This window comes from Periplaneta americana, chromosome 2 (assembly GCF_040183065.1).
Source record: "Periplaneta americana isolate PAMFEO1 chromosome 2, P.americana_PAMFEO1_priV1, whole genome shotgun sequence".
NCBI lineage: Eukaryota > Metazoa > Arthropoda > Insecta > Blattodea > Blattidae > Periplaneta > Periplaneta americana.
In genome coordinates this window covers 12,598,055-12,619,721 of record NC_091118.1, presented here as the reverse complement: position 1 = coordinate 12,619,721, position 21,667 = coordinate 12,598,055, and the positions used below count along the sequence as shown (strand labels likewise).

General features: G+C 35.8%; 2 protein-coding genes across 10 annotated transcripts in view; both read right to left on the bottom strand.

Moving 5' to 3' along the window:
- Positions 1-21,667, bottom strand: part of LOC138713461 (golgin subfamily A member 6-like protein 22) — a 76,540-nt gene that overhangs the window by 23,898 nt on the left and 30,975 nt on the right. For 2 of the 9 annotated variants that reach the window (XM_069845612.1, XM_069845603.1), the window contains exons 2-5: positions 5,516-5,783; positions 4,112-4,186; positions 3,821-3,892; positions 3,490-3,555 (exon numbers count right to left, since the gene is read on the bottom strand). The exons of 2 other annotated variants lie outside the window; for them this stretch is intronic. In XM_069845612.1, coding sequence (XP_069701713.1) covers positions 3,490-3,555; positions 3,821-3,892; positions 4,112-4,186; positions 5,516-5,782 — 480 coding nt within the window. In that variant the 5' untranslated portion in view covers position 5,783. Of the gene's footprint in view, positions 1-3,489; positions 3,556-3,820; positions 3,893-4,111; positions 4,187-5,515; positions 5,784-11,287; positions 11,518-13,319; positions 13,390-21,667 lie in introns of those variants that run through there. 5 more of the 9 variants (XM_069845623.1, XM_069845650.1, XM_069845587.1 and 2 more) reach the window with 5 other exon arrangements.
- Positions 1-21,667, bottom strand: part of LOC138713749 (ankyrin repeat and death domain-containing protein 1A-like) — a 97,513-nt gene that overhangs the window by 55,439 nt on the left and 20,407 nt on the right. The gene's annotated exons all lie outside the window — the stretch shown is intronic.

Sequence of the window (21,667 nt, the reverse complement as noted above, 5' to 3'; positions counted from 1 at the left end):
GATTTATTTAATACCGTTTCTAAATTCGGTACCCACAGTGCGCTGCATAGTTACGGAATAAACCTTCAAGATCAGAATATTATATTCTCAGAAATGAATGACTTCATGACCACAGTTAAAGTAGGAGAAGCAAACAGGAAATTACCTTATCAGGATGGGATTCTAATAAATAATAAATCATTAACATTGTTGTATGAGGCAATGAGGTACAAGTACAAAATTGAATACATCATCACAAGAAAACTTAACCAAGATCTGGTAGAAAACTTTTTTTCGGAAATTAGAAGCATGGGTAGAACAAACGATCATCCCTCTGCTTTATATTTTAAACATAGACTGAAGTGGTACATACTAGGTCGAAATCCATTATCTCAGTTTTGTGAGAACAAAAACACCTCCGATTTGCTTTCGAAAGAAGAGGCATTAATAGTGGGTCCTAGTACAAGCCAATCAGAAGTCAATGATAATCTGCAGAAAGAACTATGTGCAACGGCAGAATTTCTTAAAGGCATTCTGAAACCGGTTAAATTTACTAACGATCGAGATCCCGAAGAAAATATAGGCCTCCCAGAAAAAATATATGAAATCTCTGCAAGACAGCGGATATCCCAGGAAGGATTCAAATATATTGCAGGATATGCTGCATCAAAACATATGGAGCAATACCCGAATCTTGGAATTCCCACAAAATTGTCAACTTCTGCTAATCAAAAAGACTGGATTACTACAGTGTCCCGTGGAAACTTAATTCTCCCTTCTAGGGATCTGCAATTGGTTGCCATGCTTGTTGAAGTATATTCTCAGATGTGCACGGAGATTCTGTTTCTCATGAGAAATTTATAATAAAAAAGACTGTAAATTTGGTTAATTCTGCCATGAAAAATGAAGCAGAAATCAGTTCTCCTCTTCCGCCAGAAGTAATCACGACATTGGTTAGAACAAGAACATTTATTAGAATTAAAGAAATTAATAAAATAACAAAAATGTCAGGAATTTCAAAGAGAAATGTTATAAAGAAAATGAAAAAGATTGCATAAGAATAAGTATTTACTTAACAGAGTGGGATTTATAATGGTGAAATTATATTATGTCGTGAGTGGAATAATAAGGTAAATAATGTAGTAGACTATATTATGTCTCCAATAGCCTGAATATATAAAAATATTTGTTTACTATAATGACAAATTATTCCAAGAAATTCATATACATATGTTAATGAAGGTTCAAAAGTATTTGAATTCATGTACAAAATAATGTATGTTATAAATAACTGTATAGATCTAAGTATGTACATATTTATTACACCCTGTATTGTAATTATTATAAAACCACGTGTAGGCCTATATTACAGAAGGCAATATTATTAATGACACACTGCCATATCACATTGCTTCTTGAAACTTGAGTTTAATATGTAATAGATCATAATTTTATTACGTTATCATTTCAAGGTAGTTCCTATTGTACTTGAATTCATGTGTAATATAATGTGTGTGATATATGGGCCTAATTTTGTGCATATTTGTAGCATAATGTATTATAATTATTATAAAATTACGTGTATATTACAGAAGGCAATTATTAACGTTGCACTACCATATTACATTATTTCTAGACTCCTGAATTTAATTTATTGTTCACTATTTTATAATGTTATCACTTCAAGGTAGACCCTATTATAGCCTATACTGTCAATATTTACTGAATACACAAACAATGATTTTTATTTATTCATTTAAATCTATGGACGCAGATCTAACCATCAACAATCTGTTACGTTGACTGTGTCTTCGAGTGCGGCCTGCAGTAAAGGTGACGTCATGCGCAGACTGAACGAAAACACGCACAGCTTGTCCCACACCTCTACTATGTTTCCACCATGATCCGGCATACAGACAACAGCTACAAACGCTAATGTTTAGTCAGAGGCTTCCAAATGAGACATCTCATTCTGCCTATTCTAAGATGTTAAACGAAAGCTATGATTAGTTCTAAAATAAACTGGTCATCTCCCGGTATATCTGGAATTTCATAATGAACTTATAAGAATGGGTCATAGATCAATTACCATAGTCTACCAATATATAATCCGAATTTTGATGTTTGGGCCGTGGACCATATATCCTCCCAGTACGTAATTCCGATTTGCATGGTAAATTCTAAAATAAATATGCCATGAGTCACATAAAATAAAGGTTCCCAAACGTTTCGGAGGCGGAAACCAACACTTTTGTTTGAGACTCCCTATTACTGTAGCAGTAGGCCTACTTAACCCCATTCGAAAAGTAAATTCAATACATGACAATTTTACTCAAAACCAGAGGATATCACGCAACTTCCAATGTACCGTACCTTCAAGATGAGAAATCGGAATATGCAACCTATTTACCAATTTCCTTTGGCTTCTTATATTGCCCTATCTTGCTGATGGGTCTGCATCTTTCAAACACCCAAACACATTAAATATTAGTAGTTTGCAAGGCCAATATGTACACTAAACGTAATAACAGCCACGTCAAAAGACTTTTCTTTAGGTGCCTCCAGCTGATTGCAGATTTCTCATCCTTTCGTACAGTTTAAGGTAACGTCTTACGTTATTCAATCTACAAAAATAAATAAAGCATTGTTATTATTACTATCACATTATTAATTGCATTATTATTATCATCATCATCATCATCATCATCATCATCATCACAGATTTACACTCAGCATGTCAAAAAGTTTCAAAAGTGTGTGGGGATAAATGACGAATTTACTCTGGTCAATCCTTCGCTAAGTAACTGCACAATCGGCGTTCATATAAGTAGTTATACTTCAATTTCTATGTATACAGGAAATAAATAATTGTAAGTTCTGATAAACTGCTTATTAATTTTGGAAGCAACAGATAGAATGTATTTTCTAATTATAATTCCAAGTTCGTTCATCACAAATTCCACATGAACTTGTCATTGTGTGAACCCGGTTCTCGTGTGTGGGCAGCAGAATATTTATCCATCTGCCTCTAAAATTCTGAATTCTTTGAATGCTCAAGGGACTGGAACCTTATACCTAACTTACACCTCGTGCATTTTAAAAATTCCTGTAGCAGTAACTGTTGAAAGTCATAGCTTGAATCAATTTACTTCTCTCCTTCTATTACAACCAAGTTGCACGAATGAAGAACAAAATTTGTGCAGACTTAACATCCTTCAGAGATGTGTTGTTTGCACTTCTTTCGTTGCTGGTGACATTCATTAAATCCCCAAACATTCCACTACAACTGCCATAAGCTAGGACTGCACTCTTGCTTCTTTTAGGTTTTTCCTCTCATTTTCTTCCTCATTGATTCACAGAGAAAACGACTACAACGACGATGATGAAAATAATGATCGGAAAATGAACTTGAACTTCATCTACTTCGCACGAAAAGCTCTGTTCAGTGAGTGAAAGAAATCAACAGAAACCCTCTCTTAACTGTAACCATGGTAACAGCTCATCACTTACCGCTTCCTGCTGGCGTCGCTTCTCTTCCAGTTCATCTCTGAGGTTTGCCAGATCTTCCTCTATACACTGTAATCAAGACGAACTGATTCAGAGGAAGCGAATTTACATTGTCTGGAAGCATAATGTTGTAAGAAGAAACAAGGAACAATGATGACTACGGTGGTGATGGTGATATTGGTAATAATGATGACATAATAACCGATGCAGTATTTCATATAAGAGCGCCTCTGTCACACATCACTATTCAATAAAACTAATTATACTTAAATATGTAACTTAATTACTGACTGGATCTCAAGGAATGTAACCGTGGCAACAGTTCATCACTTACTATTTTGTTGTTCAGCCGGTACTTGTACTCTATCAGATCCATTTCGAGAATTTCCATCTTTCTTTCTCTAACCTGTAACAAAGCCAAACTGCTTCAGAGGAAGCTCATTGTTGTGATAGTTTGAGTAGAAGCACAAGATTTCATGAAGGCAAGTGACAATTACCATATTGATGATGCTGATGATCATGCATTGTTAAAAGCACCAACACCACAACCACAACTACGCATTGAATGAATGGGGATGAGGAATGCCTCTGATAAGTGTAACCATGGTAACAGCTCATCACTTACTTCTTCCTCCTGGAGCCACGACTTTTTCTCCTCCTCGTGTTCCAGTCTCAGCTGCTTCAGTTCTTCGTCCTGTAACTGTAATAAAGACAGGTTCAGACTAGCTGCCACTCAGCTACGTTTCAGTTTGACAGAAAGAAGTGTCTGATTATGAACTAATAGGGAGTAACACACACAAAAAATAACTGAAAAGAAAACTACTATAAAAAGAGTGTGATCTGTATGAAAAATGTATCGTGGGTGGACTTTGAACTTTTGAAAGTATGGATGAAACATCGATACCTTCCCATACCACATGCATACGGGAAAAAAGTACTTATATCTTTGAAAATAAACTCAACATTTTAACACGCCACTCTGTAAAAGAAGAGAGACACGATGTGAGCATTGCCAAAGTTATATAGGCCTACTTATTAGGTAACAGTTCCGTATAGTACACAACACTGCAGACGGAATAATTAGCAAAGCAACACCTTTAGCATGACTCATGGCTTGTGGGCCATCCAAAACACTGAACTTCATCCCTTTGAGTGCGAGTCCTTGTATGATGGCCTACTATTATAAATAAGGAGCAGTTAACGGGTATATCAGTCATAACAACTTCATAAAATAACATAAAAATCTACTAAGTTATTGAAATATCATCACTTGGTCCAGAGCGCATCGGACATTGGTTCAAGATTAATTATTTTAATAAATTTCTTAGTTCCAATTGTATTTAAATAATTAGAATGCGACCATTTTTGTCCAAGGAGCAAGAATAAATCTTTTAAAATATTTTTAAATGCTATTGTATTTAGATAATTGAAATGGAATAATTTTGTCCAGGGAGCATCTGTTTCCAGTGCAAGAATAATTCGTCTAATGTATTCATAAATCAATCTTGAATACATTGTTTAATAAATCACTCCAAGCCAATTTAAAATATAGCGTGAGTTGTGCACGAAGGTATTTTTATAGTAGACCCATTGCCCATCTATGTTCATGTTAATCAAACCAATGAAAATTATCATGATATATAAATATTATTTTAAGAAATACAGGAAACAATAAACTTATATAAGTAATAAAAAAAATGTAGACCAGCTTTATGGAATAACTGATAATAATTAATCGCAGGTATATTAGTAAATTTATTTCATCTCTCACTTTCATTCGAACACGAAATAACGCAATTCGAATCAGGCGTCAGTCCCGTGTGTGGCGTGGGAGGATTTCCAAGATTTAATGACTACAGATATGGTGTTGCCTTCTCTTCAGCTTTCAGGTCACGCACTTTCTAAATGGAATATAGTCTGCGTAAAAAGTATATTAAAAAACCTTAAAATAATAATCAAAATAATCGTGATTCATAGACATTCTTCTAGCTGTAGCTATGGTACCTACAGACAACTGACGATCTCTTACCTTTTCCAATTGTTTGTACACTTTTATGAGTTCTTCCTGTTTGTTTAGCAGTTCCTTCTCCTTCGTGTTCACAACTCCCACCCCCTCAGATTCCTTGTTCTTCTCCGCTCCTTTGTCCTCCTTCCCTGTTTTCAAGTCGATTGAGGATATTCCGTCCTCCACCTCATTAAAGTTCTTCACCTCTTCCAAGAGAGGCAGGACTTCCTCCTCCAGCGTCTTGACTAGATCCTTCAGCTCAGGAATTGATAGGCCTACAGATTTTGCCATCCTGCACAGCCCAAACAAAAAATACAACTCCATAACAACCATTAATTATGTTTAAATGTAATTTGTATTCACTTGTGACCTTGCGAAACATAGGCCTAGTTCATATTCGCTTCAGGCTGCAATGAATGTGCTGAGAATGAGGGGGATTGTGGCTGTGAAGGACGCAGCTTCCTGGCAAGAGCTTCCCTTTGCTTCAGCTGTGCACAACTTGTTCTCACACGGTGACAGAAGTTATCGTACTCATCTGCATGCCTAGGTACTTCAGCCTATTAGTTTCAGAATATTATGGTGACATGGTTAGGTTAGATTCCTTCCCATGCATAAGTGGATAGCCACAAACAAATCTAAATTCTTATTCAGCAGGCGTATATTTAATGATGTTTATTGACTACTTTACAAATAATGAACAATTTTTCTTAGGTTCGGAACAGAGTTGGTCCACTGTTTTCTCGCAAAAAACATTGTCATACAACACTTTTTATGACGGCATTCACAACTCATCGTCAAATAAATATGCTAGATGACTAAAAAAAAAACCATTCTGTTAAGTTATGCTTTCCTGCAGATCAATTTAAAACTTTTATAAAAAATTGAAAAGAGTACGAAATGCATTACAGCATATCGATTTTAAATAGTATTTATGTTAGAAAAATAGGGTGAACAACTTTTGATCATAAAAATGTGGGAGACTTGATCACGATTAATTTAGAGCAATTTTTTGTGGTGTCAAGCCAGAATTCGTTGATGAAATAGATTATATTAAATAACATAAAACTATATACTTAATTATCACCTCTGATTGAGGTTCTGGCTGATATGTAGGCTGCATCTATTATCAGGCGGTACATCTCACTTGGCGATATATGCCAGAGGAAGAACAATTGTTTGTATACATCTGAAGTCTGATTAATGTAATATATAGCTAATCAGCGATGTATGTAATGGAGAGGGAAAGGAACTGGCCACCCTACCCCATTATCTCCTGGCTTAGTTGACACATGGATGATGCCTTATGGTGTCACATATGAGGTTCCAACTTGTCTATTTAATTATTATATGCTACAAATATGACTTAGGCCTCAAGACTGAGTACAACAATATTTAAAACATGCCCGTTCCTTGGCATCAAGTAATTTGTATTTTATAAAATAGTTTTGTACAATTTTCAGTCTATCACTTATCTAAGTGTGAAAGCAGAAATAAAATTCTGTTACATCAATTAAAATATTATATATTATATTATAAAGTGTCGGATTAAAACACTCAGATAAAATAAACAATCAAATGAGTAAGGCTACAATAGGAATAATTATTTGTTGTATCAAATATAGCAATTTGTATGGCGGTGTTTAAAAATTAAAATTGTTTAAAATAGACTGGAGGCTCAGATAGTATATGCCGGTGAAATGAGTCCGGGGTCCAACACCGAAAGTTTCCCAGCATTTGCTCATATTGGGTTGAGAGAAAACCCTGGAAAAAACCTCAACCAGGTAACTTGCCCCGACAGGGAATCGAACTCGGACCACATGGCTTCGCGGCTAGACGCGCTAACCGTTACTCCACAGGTGTGGGCAACACTATGTACGATGCTATGACTCATAACCACTCTTTGCTTTAAAATAAACATGCGTGGTTTAAATTATTACTTATATGTTTTATCACTGTACTACTTTCACCTATGTTCAATTGTATTTGTCAGCTTACTATATCACCTGAAGATGACTTACATGAAAAGTCGAAAATATTCGTGATACACAATAAAATATTTTATGCTCGACCATGCCGAAATGTAGGAATTATACACCTGGTAGTAGCCCTTTAATGCACCTCATTAAAGTACACCTATTCATTATAATTCAGTTGTTCAGCCAATGAGAAATCACCATTGTACCATTATAAAACCGCAAGCATCGATTATTCTCGGATATGCAATCGAAAGACAATTAGCGAAAAGTCACGGAGGCAGGAAATCCAATACTGTCGCAGAAGGTTATGTTCTGTTACTATAATAATTAGCGTTAATTGTAAATAATATTCAAATAAATTCAATTTGTCATCTCGTTTTTCAATTCTAAATCAATTTCCAGGTTATATCAAGCCTAATGTTCATGTTATTCTCTAGATTATATCAAGGTCAATGACATTCGTGCCTCGGAAAAATCAATACTTTCGCGTCTGCGCACATCTCACAATTCAGGTCACTTCCGCTCCTCACTTACATAACCATAACATGAATACTTATGAATAATTTCAAGTTAGAAATACGGTCGTGCATAAAAAGTCGTATGAAACTTGCCTATAATGGTAATTCAGACGCTCGTATGAAAATTATGAAACTCGCTTGCGCTCGTTTCATAAAGAAACATACTCGCGTCTTAATTACTACCATTATAGGCTCGTTGCATAATGTAGTATTAATTGATGTAACAGAATTTTATTTCTGCTTTCACACTTAGATAAGTGATAGACTTAAAATTGTACAAAACTATTTTATATTACAATTTGAACTTATCTGAATTTCCAACATGACATTTAAATTTAATTTGTATTTGTCAACAGGATGCCGCAATACATTTAATTTCTTATCTTGCTATGCAAACTGAAAAAATAATTCTTTACAGACAGAACTACTGGCATGCAGTTACACTAAATAGGCCTAGTACACGCAGTGGTTACCAAAGTGGGGTCGCGAAGTGAATTACAAAATGAAACAAAACGTTTTACTAATATACATTTAGAAACATAAAGATAAAAAATGCTGAACATAAAAATAAAAATGTTCAAGTAGTTATGAAGTAAGAAAATGTTTAATCTTATAAATGTATCTGCTCTTGAGAAAATATCTTCTCAAATCTGAACTCTATATTCACAGACTGTTACCATTTTCAATTTCTCACTTTTGTTTTGATGGCAGTCATAGACTAGGAACTTACTTGTGTAAGTACGAACTTACAAATGCTATAAAAATTAAGAACTTCTTTTGCAAACTGGAGGTAATCTTCCATTCCTTTGAGCTAAAATTAGTCTATGCTGTACGAAAAAAAAAAAACCTAAAAAAAAAAAATACAATTCAAAATTACATCACTAAGTATATATTTCAATAAAGTCTTCTTTTTTAGAATTACAACCAGTTAAGCACAACTAACTAAAAACGGATTCAGTATCCATCTCTGACTTATAATTGTTTTGGGTTTCTTTAGGAAAATACTCAATAAGGTATTGCTGAAAATTGTGTAAACTTTATTGCATGTCCGCGAAAAATATTCGTCATATTGTATTGTGTATTGTAATTTTATTGCATATTGTTCATATTGTGTATACCACTGCCACCGGGTGCTTGCCCACTTGCAGTGTAAATAAATACATACATATCATTCGGAAGCACGTAAATAAGTTCTTTAATATACTGGAATGAATCAAGCTCCTTTTTATCAAGTGATGTCGACCAGAAATCAAGTTTCCTTATTAATACGTCTAACAGCCTGATCTTGCACGCTACTATTCAAAGTGTTTAAGTGTTCAAAAATATATCAGCGAGGACGGCCAGCCTGAGAAGCCAAAGAGAATCAAATTGGAGAATAGGTTTGCATGTACCTATTCCGACTCCTTATCTTGCAGTTACCGGTACATTGGAAGTTGGGTGGTGTTCTTTGGTTTTGAGTAAAATTATCGTGTTTTGTTTTTTTTTTTTTCGATTTTAAAGGTATTTGCACATTTGAATTGAGTATGTGTATGGTAATGGATGGTCGCACAAACATTTGTGTTATCCAAAAGTGGTCCTCGTCTCGAAAATGTTTGTGAACCACTTCATTACAAGACCACCGGAACAGAACTGGGTGTGTGTTCAAATATAACGATAAGCCGAAAACGCTGAAGGAGCGGCCAGAGACAGAGAGAGCGAATGTTTGTTGAGTCTCCAGCGCTATTATCTCTGACTGCGTAACACACAGAGAACACCGTGCTGTTTGCATTCAAACGATACGGCAATATTGAATTTTGAAAGCATTCATGACAAGAAATTTTCTATTAAATGGTTTCATATGAGCTCCATTTCCGTATGACAAAGAGACAAATATTTAACAAAAAAAGAAAAAGCTAGATTCTTGCCAGACAGTTACGTAGAATATGCCATATTTCAGACTATCAACATTTCTTCAATATTTATGGCCAAGCGTCACTCTAAATATGCTAAATTTAAACTTGAAATGGCTAAGTTGGCTAATCGACCTCCAGCAGCCCAGCCTCTGACACATTTCCCTGTACACAGAGGTGGTGGAGGGGGCAATGTTGGAGGGGGTTCCTTCTCTGCACACCGGGTTCGACTCCGAGGCAGACCGGCTATTAACACGCAACAGATGGCTGATACAGTGCGCCGCTTAGCATCTAACTTCCGTGACGTCATTGTTTAACTGCTCGAAAGGCGGGAGTGTAGAGTATTTGGAGGAATAAATGTTATTTTATGAAGAAATTTTAGTCCACAGCTCAGTGTTTCCATGGTAACTGAAATTAAAAGGAAAATACTTGCATTCTCGGAACTGAAACATTTTGTTTCCGAAGTAAGCTGCTTAAAAACTGAGAGTGGCTTTGTGACTTAGTGCTTATATTTTTGGAGCTGAAATATGCTATGCTTCAAGATCGAGAATGGCTTTAATTTTTGTTTAAATACCATTGCAGATGCAATCCTTGCTGATAGGCATGTTTAACGTTCATTGAAAGTTCAACATAACATTGAGAATTTTTTACGTGAAAAGAAGATCCAAAAATCAAACTAGTGACTTTGACAGATCTGTAATCTGCATTCAAGATTTCATTGCAATTTCTAGTAAAGCGACAGCAGTTTGTTGTGGCTAATCACTAGCTAATTTAGTGCACATGGCTTCAATATTTTACTTGAAACCGTGAAATGTGCGTAATTTTAAATTCAGAACATCTATCAATATAGAAGCTGGTTATAGTTGCAATTCAACAATGTTTAAGACTTCACTGGCTCAGGTGCCAAAAAAAATTGGCCACCCCTGTTTATCTATCCATCTGCACAGCGATTATGACGTGTAGCTCCATCTTCCGGCTCTCTCACATCTTCCTACACAAAACAATTTTACAAATTATTTCCTTCCTAAGTTCAGTGACCTCAAAGCAGTCAGGAAGCACTACCGACAACTGAATGCTGGACACGTTATTCTTCTGCTTCAATACAAAACTATAACAACCGCACATACGAAATTAACATAAGTTAGGCATAGCCAACGAAAGACAGTGCAGGTTTGCCAACACTGGCAGTATGAATAATGTATCATAATGTGTGGTATCATATAGACCTATGACCTTCATACTGACATAGAAATCCTGAATTATGGAAGTGCAGAGTTTCTTATCAGTAGCCAGTACCACCGACGAAATGGGAGAAGCAGGAATTCCAGCCGTCATTCTTTATCAGTTCCAAACTGTTGTTAGCCTATATCATTATGAAACAGAAGAAGCTGTTGTTACATAGTCAGAACTTACCTTGTGAATTGAAAATGAAGTTATGTTAACACTGAGCGAAACGAATAACGGTGCTACCAACAGTGACGGAGTTCTGGTCAATTCCGAACACAATCGTCCACAGACTTTGTACACGGGGAGAAAAGTGAAGAAGTTCGAACCAAAAACCACTTGGTTGAAAACGAGAATGAGTAGTGATGCAGCCCTGCTTCTGAGGAGTTATATAGTGCCTTATCTACCGGTTAACAAACAGCCAGATAAAGCTGTGAGACAGCTTACACAAGCAAGGAAGAGGGGATCATAGGAGTGGCGCTTGAAGACAACCAATAGGAGAAAGGATTATGAATAAATAAAGTTGTAATGTAACGATAAGATAACACAATGACTTTCATCTTAAAATAAATATTAATAACATATCAGTAGAGGTAAACCACGTGACTGGTACCACAAGTCAAGAGCTTGTTATCGTGTCCAGAGGTTGCACAACAATCCACTCACCGTGTGATAAAGGTTCCTTAATTACTGCATGAAATCTCATTTCTATGAACACATTTTCCATCTCTTCTATTAAATACATTGAAACTAAAAGAACGAATGGCTTGGAATTATGTTTGTTGCAAATATGAAATCCCAAGTCAACAACAACAATGGTCAAAGCCCACACCGTAACTCATAGATACATACTCAAATCAGAGATACAACATTGCTTTCCTGTCAGGTGACTCATACAAGTTCTCATAACTGATCTACATGCCTTTTTTCATTTTTTTTTCTTATAATTAACTTAACTTAATACAGACAGATCCCACACATTTAGAAATCACTGCAGCTACACATCTAGGACTTCGGCAGAACGTTTTTGAGTAAACAGAGTCTTAGACGTTAAAAGATCACATGACGACAGAATTATTATTATTATTATTATTATTATTATTATTATTATTATTATTACTATTATTATTAAATCACTGCAGCTACACATGTAGGTCTTTGGCAGAACGGTTTTGAGTAAACACAGTCTTAGACGATAAAAGATCACATGACGACAGAATTATTATTATTATTATTATTATTATTATTATTATTATTATTATTATTATTATTATTATTATTAAATCAATAACTAGTAAATAACTAACAATAGTCATCAAAAGATTAAAAAAAATGGAGATATAGCCTACGCTAGTAATTATTTTATCCTTCAAGGAAAGATGTGGGCCTATATATTGAGGCACGTATATAAGAATTATAGTAACACTTGCTGATAAATAATAATAATAATAATAATAATAATAATAATAATAATAATAATAATACCTGTTATGCTTGTGTATTCAGTGTAATGCCCTGTAATGTCGCTTCTATATACTACTACTAATTGAATCGTTGAGCAAAGCAACATAAGATTACATTTTCTCCGACAGTACAGCGAATAAATTCCTCTTCCCATTCTGTACGAAACCTTCTGTTCCTGCTAGAGACAAGGGTTTGTAGAGCGACATGATACCGACACTGCTTACCTTCAGTACGTGAACGAGACAGCAATGTACAGGAAACTCCCCTTACCAGGTATTTGATTACACGACTTAATCACGATACCCAGTTTGGTCACCGCTGTTGTAGGGTCTGTTGCTTGTAGTGTTAAGATGCGTAAAGTTTATATTCGCAGACGCCATTTCACTTAAACTTATTTAATTTTTTCAAACATGGAAATTAAAATTCTAGACCTATTTAGTTCTCATATCAAATTTCATCGCAAGCTATATCGCACTTTAATTTTCGAGTGTTCTCAAACATTAGTTAATGTAATTCCAGATCCAAATTAAAGCCTGTTGAAACACGTGAAGCACACAGACAGCAAAGCTGAAATTCACATCGTAACTTAAGCTCAGATGCGAACTACGTTCTCTTGTTTATTACATCTATAAGTTGTAAATCAGGACTCACTTTAAATCAGTTTCGTACTTCTGTCCTAACACATCGTCCTCCACGGGTTTGCAAACTACTTGAATTGTATGATTTACAGAGAAAGAAATCTTGAATTGTGACTCACCGCATCGAACGCAGGACCCAACCGCACATGTCTCGCGTCGCCACTCACCTAAACAGAGGTCAGCTTCCAACCAACACAGACAGAGGGCTGTTGTGTGTTGGACACAGTTCAGCCAATCAGAATGCACCTACACTAAGATTTTTTTCTTTTGGTCTTGTTTACTAATTGTAGCTACAAAGTACAGTCTTAGACAAAAATAAACACACTTTGATGTACTGTAATTCAGAGTTAGTGTACGTTCGCTCGGAGAAAAACCAGGGGGTGCGGGGGGGGGGCAGAAAGCAGAAGGCCACACAAGTTACCGCTGTTTCCTTCGTCCCGCGCAGAGGTAAACACCACATAGTTGCCAGTTGTGTAACGACTTGCAGTGCACGTAGTTTGCATTAACTGTTTAGTGTTCACTGAAATTAGTGAAATATGTGGCACCATGGGAGTCTGTTGCAGAGAGTGAACAACATAGTGATGACAATCATTGTTACAAGAGGGCAGTCATTAGACAGACAAGCTGCACATATTATAAAGGCAAGGAGAAGGCAAATGTGATTCACCAATTGCTAAAACTGTTCGCGCTGCAGATGTTTCAAGATCATTACTGAGGAAAATAATTTCTATCAATATAACCAAGTATAACACTCCTAAAAAAATAAATTCACGAGGAAAATAATTTCTATCAATATAACCAAGTATAACACTCCTAAAAAAATAAATTCAAACTGTTACGAAATTCAAGAAATTTGATGATTTCGGACGTGATATACTACGACGCACCATTTATGAATGTTACAACAACCACATATCCCCTACATTGGACATCATTTTAAGTGCAAGAAAAGACACAAGGCACAGATTGCGAATTGCTGTATCCATAAAAAAATATGATTCAATTGTTATTTATAGGTTATACTATTTTGAAATTTGTGAAATTTACAAATTTATTATGTTAACTGTATAGGAGAATAAAACTGTTATTATATGACTGAAATAAATATACTTCTTTCATATTTAGAAAATGGGTCTGAGAGACCCCACCCGTGGAGATACGTAACTTTTCATGACACGTTCACTGGCGGGTTAATACTACTACTACTACTACTACTACTACTACTACTACTAATACTAATAATAATAATAATAATAATAATAATAATAATAATAATAATAATAGGCTAACAAGAATGACAAATGTTTTTAGTGAAAATAAATATAGATCTTTTTTTAGGTTAATTTACAACCCTTAATCACCAACTTAGGTTATTTAACATCTGAATGAGATGAAGGTGATAATGCCGGTGAAAAGAGTCTATGGTCCAGCACTGAAAGTTACCCAGCATTTGTTCATATTGGGTTGAGGGAAAACCCCGGAAAAAACCTCAACCAGGTAACTTGTCCCAACCGGGAATCGAACCTGGTTTCGCGGCCAGACGCACCAACTGTTACTCCACAGGTGTGGACAACAGAGATCGTAAGTGGGACGTTTAACTGACGTACTCTATTAGATGTTGCAACGCTGCTTCCTTAGTCGCGTGTCTAGTTGTGTAACAACAACCATTGCTTCGGCAGCATACTCTCTTATTGCACCACTTCCCCTGGTTTTCTCCGAACCGAGCCCCTACAGCCCAGGCTGCGCAGAAGTTTAGAGTAGGGACAAATTGAAGCTTGCGTCCGCCGCCATGCTTTGGGAGAAGCACAGGCTAGCAGACGGCTGCACTGTACAATGCTGAATGTTTAATATAAATGTTTGGTGTCTCTTGTAAATAAATTTGAATGGATAAATGAAAAGAATCTTATTAACATTTAAAGCGACCACGTTAAAGACATAATCAAGCTCAGTTACCGTTACTTAGACATGAAACGAAAGAAAACTATAACAATTTGATACCGAAACTAAAGATGTTGTATAGTTATTTGACAACATTTAGAGCGAACAGAAATACAAATGCATATTGTAGTAATAGTTCAGATGAAAAGAAAATTATTAGTATTAACTATTATTAACAAAACACTGCCTGTGTAAGACGTTACATTAGGCCTACATTGTAAAACGTTTGCTTTGATGTGGACGAGAAATGAACAGTTATTATTTATTCGCTTCCATATCACATAATACAGACCTACACCTGTAATATATAAATACGTACTTAATGTTTTAGTTAGAAATATAAGTAGGCCTACCGTGCAATAGCTTACTATCACAGCTGTAGTATGAAATAAACATCACATGCATGAATTAGTCATATAATAGAACTCAGGCTCAGTGTACAGAACTTCTTGTCTATTGATGCATTATTAATATTATTATTATTATTATTATTATTATTATTATTAATATTATAAACTCCGTTAAATATTGTGTTATAACATTTTTATGTAAAGTCGTGTTGTACTGGTAACCTTAAGCTGTGTGCTAACACCTGCTCTTTACGTAGTACTTTCTTTTATTTGATTATTTAATGACGCTGTATCAACTACTAGACTATTTAGCATCGATGGTATTGATGATAGCGAGATATTTGGCGAGACGAGGCCAAGGATCCGCCACAGATTACCTGACATTCACCTTACGGTTGGGGATATAAGAAAAAACCCAACCAGGAAATCAGCGGGAATCGAACTCCCGACCGAGCGCGACTCCGGACCGACAGTCCTTAGCCCACTGAGCTACGTCAGTAGATCTTTATGTACTTTTATGGTCAGTTTAACAAGTTTGAAATATGATTCTCGGGAGGAATCTGGGATCCATTTTCTAAAATAAGTTCCTGTAAGTGTAGAAAGATTGTACAAGTGTTCTACTTCTAGAGCACATTGCTTTCACACGATGTAAGAGTGGGCGGTAATATGCCATTGAACTGTCAACATCTGTATAATCGCTCTTTCACTTAAGCGGCATATTTCTATAATCTCAGATGATGGTATGACAAGACTCCCATTATTCTTTCGTTTAAAAAAATAAAAGAGATTTTGTTTACTGCTGCTACGTACCATAAATTGAGTCTTTAGATTTATTACACCATATTTTTCTTAATGATTTAACAACTAAGCCAGCAATGAATACAATCACATTTTGACAATACTGTGCCATTGAGAATGATGTAAGAATGAGGGAATTGCAATCAATGTCTGCAGTAGAAGAGTCATATCGCCTCTGATTCTCAAAACACTGAGGATTACTTATTATTACAGAGCGTTAGGTGTTTGGAAAATGCCATTGGGTATATAGACATTTTTAGCGGACATCCCTCTCTTTGTAATATAATTTAAATAAATTATTTACGTATTTTCTAATGTGTATGAAAAAACATAAGTTAAAATATTCCATGTATTCGGCCACAGGAAATAGAAATAAACTAATAAGTCTATTTATGAGCAATACAAGGCGTTTATATTTAACACAATCCTTAGTTACAATATTTAGATTTACTTCTGTTATATTATATTATACGTTAGAAAATACGTAAATAAGTGTAGTTATATTACAGTGAAGGGGGACATCCACTAAGAAAACGCCTATATACTCAATGGTATTTTCTAAACTCCGAATGCTTTAAAGAAACAATCATTCGTGCTCTCAAAACATGGCGTCGCGCGAACTTGCGCGAGAGGTTTCAAATTTGTACACGACACCAGCGCCAATTGTGTGTCTAGATATATAACTACAACGTCTTTGCTCCGAACGAACATACAATAGGAAAGAGTTTCAAAGATGTAGGCCTTATTTTCATTTATTATTAATGTTAAATACGCGTATTCAATGAATTCAATTGCTTTTCACATCCCTACAGAACTATAAACAAGTTGTAGTAATAATATAAAACACAACTCCTATCTGCCTCAGCTAAAATTTCCACATTCGACTCCCGTCCTGGGGTCTAGAAACTCCCCAGCCCGGTCAGAACCAAGACAAATGAGCAACTCATCCCGCACGCTGATGCAGTGAAGAGGGATAAAATGCGCAATTTGGCCGATATGGCATTCTAGAATACACGCGGACTCCTCCGCAGTTGTGTCAGCACAATGCCAGACTTACACGTGGAAACTAAACAATATGGGGGACATTGTCACTTTTATTGCAGATAATAACACTGGAATGTCTTCACTGTGCTACAAGCGGAATGCGGGTTCGAACCCCGCCGATGACGAATTTTAAATGCTATGGAATCCGCAGCATGGCTTCATCGGGAGGCAAGTAAAGCTGTGCTGCCCTGTCGTAGATTACAGCACGTGACAGAAACCTGTTCTAGATACAGGGCTGCAGACTACATTATTGTAGGATATGCCAGGCGGCGCTGAATTTCGACTGTGAATATAAGCATTTGTTATTTTGATTATACAACAGATATATACGCCTTTATATACTGAATTATACGGAACATAAACAATTAGGAACACTGGAAGACCCTGTGAGGAAAGCTCGTATTCCGGTGTTGTTCCATCTAGGCCCTACATAGGCTTCAAGAAATAGACCCTAGAAAAGTAAATTCATAGAAATATATTAAAAAAAATAATAAAAATGAAATAAAATAAAAAATTACAAAAAATTACTTTATAGCGTCTATATATAATTATTTAAATAGGCCTAGAACTTATACGTGGATGTGTATTTTTTTTTATATTAAATTTAATAAGATAAAATGTCGAGAATTCGAGGTGAATTTTCGTTTGGCCTATGCTATTCCAGGTTACCAGCACCGGTATTTTATACGTTCAACATGATGTAAAAAATACTGAAAGATTATAGCAGAATTGATTTCTGAGTTTATTGTTATTCATTGTATTCTCAGAGTTTCATTCAGGAGTTGGAGCCAACTGTCATACCCTTATTCCTGGTTACCAGCACCGGTATTTTATACGTTCAACACAATGTGAAAAATACTGAAAGATTATAGCAGAATTGATTTCTGTGTTTATTGTTATTCATTGTATTCTCGGAGTTTCATTCAGGAGTTGGAGCCAACTGTCATACCCTTATTCCAGGTTACCAGCACCGGTATTTTATACGTTTAACACATTGTGAAAAATCTGAAAGCTTATAGCACAATTGATTTAGTAAAATTGGAATCATTGCGACAATCTCACTACACGAATGCTCTTTTTGTCTGTTTCAAAACATTACAACAAAGAATTTAGAATCAGTTTCAAGTCAGCACTGAAAGTGTTGTTTCGTGTTTTATGTGTTCATTGATCTATTTGTTTAGCGTTAATTTAATTAAGCACTAATCTGTTTTATAGTACAAGGTTTTGGTTTATTGTTTATCAATCGAAGTATTATTAATATTAAGTTATTTGGTATAAGAGGTGCGTCACAACTTCCAGGATCGTACATTTCTTCAAAGGAAAAAGACAAATAGAATATAACGATGGGGACCAAAGAACTTTAGGCCTATATAGAACATATCCTATCGTTTACTTCCTTTTTATCGGAGTTGGGTATTTTCTAATCGATTACTGATTACACAACTTCACAAAAATTAGGGGTTAACATTTAAAGTAACATTTCAAAATAATCTACATCCAAAGTCTAATAGGACTAGCTATGTATTTAATTTGTTTCCATAATTCAATTTTTTATGAAAATTGTAGGCCTACATGAAAAAATTCCCCCCCCCCACCAAACAAATTACATCTACGCTACCGATAGGCCCTAGGTCTATTTCATAGACATGACTGAATTCGTAACTAAAATATAACAGTGATTTAATATGGAAACATCCTAAGCAAGGATGGCACTTTAAGGCAAAAACAAGACTTGCTAGCCTATATGATAAAAATGATTGAAGACATCTTGTAACAAATGAAAGAATACAAACAGAAATATAACTAAAAACTTCAGATAACATTTTAGAAACACTGGATCACTGGCTGAAAAGAAACTGCCTACTGAAGGATGCATTGGAAGAAATCGTGAGCGGGAAAAAAGTTCGGGGCAGAAGAAGATATCAGATGATAGACGACATTAAGATATATGGATCATATGCGGAGACTAAGAGGAAGGCAGAAAATAGGAAAGATTGGAGAATGCTGGGTTTGCTGTGAAAGAACTATCCCTAAACAGAAAATTATTACGTAAACGCCTGATTTCTTTGCCAAAGGAACTTTTATCCTGGATCGGACTTGTGAATTCATTTTCTCCCGGTACGTCCAGAGGTGTCAAGAACGCCTTACTGCGACGTTTGATTCCCAGATATTGACGGTTAAGAAAACATTGGGGTCAAAGTGCCCATTTTTGAGTAGCCCTAATGGGTGGTTGGAGCGCCAACCGTATTGGAGGCTTCATATGAAGAAGGGACGCACAAAATATGGACAATCCGTCGCACGTGTCGCTATTTCTTGATTTAGTTTGACCAGAAAAATTTTGAAGGATTTCCGAACATTTCCGGAGACTTCGAAGCTAATCCACTGATAGTTGAGGAGAACCCTTGGTGTTATGGCTAGCGGTCAAGGACCCGTTATTGTCTGCGTCCATGCAGCTCCTTCTAGCCGGAGGGATTTCCGTACAAATGTTGGCGGAGGGGAAATGTAAATCCTTGCCGGTTTTTGGGTGGATATCAACTTTTCTCTAGGATCGGAATTTTGTGAATTTCTTTGCCCGGAGTGCGTTTATATTGTCCACGGCTGTGAAGTAACAGTATGTGTGACAAAGAAACTAGCACGCACAATTTCAAATCCTGGTTGAGTTTCTTTCCGACGTTTTTTTCAATCCGTTATCATCGATTTTATGAACCCTCCTATGTGGGAGTACAGAAAATATTTTTTCTGGAAGAAGAAAAAATTAACAGGCCTATACTCATCCTTTATGATTTCATTTATGTTCACCATAGTCACCAACGTTTTCTACGAAATTATTACATATTCTTATGTAGGCCCATTAAATTTTAATTAAATTTTTCTCCCTCCTGAAAAATTATGTTGTGTCTGTCACATAGCAGGTTTGATAAAATCCACGAAGAAATGCTGGGTAACGTTCGGCGTGCATCTGCCTGGCATTATCGCCTTCATCTCATTCAGACGCTAGGTAACCATAGCAATTGTAAACCGCCGTAAAATAAACCGATTAATATTGTCTACTACTGTTTTACAGCAGTTTTTAATAAGCTATATGTGTATTATTTTTGTAAAACGCAATTTCTTCTAACTTTTTTTCATATCAGTTCATATGCCCTTTTCCTCAACTCATTTCGCATATCTGCGTGAAATGTTTACCACATAATTCAGTTAACACTTTCATGATGTAGATTCGCCTTTATTCAATTTTCTTAAGCCCTAAATTGTTAAACTTTATTCAAAAAGAAAGAGTTTGAAAATTAGAAAAAAATATATTTTTTTTTTCTAGTCAATATTTACAAACCTAAACAACCCTCCACTTATGAACGCCAATTGTTCAGGGAATTGTTCCCGTTTTTGTTCATGTTGTCGGACTTTGCTTAAGTTAAGATTTAAACTTCACCTGGCACCGCATAATCATCCTGGCCACCATACCCCACTATCTCCTGGCTTAGTTGCCTCATGAGTGATGTTTTATTGCTGTCACTCATGAGCTTCAAACTTCTCTTCGAACTGCTGACTAAACATACATAGGCCTGGGCTAACGTAACTCCGCCTTGGAAGGATACATCCTGCCTTCACATGCGTAAGATGGGTTATCTAACTTTAGGCGCCCTCAATAATTCCGCTCTGATTGATGTTGGTACTAGATCAGGACGCGGGGCTGACTGTCATACACATGAAAACGGTTTCACGTAGCAACCAGGCCAGCAGCAAAGAGAATGCACGACTGACGCATTTCTGTTCAGCAAAACAATTGCTCGTTTGATTATACACTGAGAAACAAAAATGATTTTTTTTTGTCTCAGAAAGAAAAATATGTGATTCTGACAGTATTTTTTTTAAGTTTGAGAATAAGGTGCTTATGAAAAAATCTGGGCATAAGAGGGATAAAGTTACAGCAGAATAGAGAAAGGTATGCAAAGCAAAAATACATGCATTGTAGCCTATTCTTCACACAAAATAATTAGGAGTATTAAATACAGACGTTAGACAGGGCAGAGCATGTAGCACGTACCATGGCCTATGGATGAATACTGAAACGCGTACAAGTTAGTGTGTTAGTGGGGGAAACTGAGCCTGGGGGAGAAAGAATTTTGGAGAGGACGAGACGTAGAAGGGAGTATAATATTAAATTGGCGGGCTTATGTGACGTCTGCAATGAACCTCCGGGTTCTCTAAAATCCATTTGTAAGTACACTCTGTTTATGGTGCTTCTTATTCTATACAGAACCAGTTGCCATAAATTTTTACCGGAATTCTTCATACTGATTATCGGAAACTCAACGTCATGAAATTGCACAAGCAGC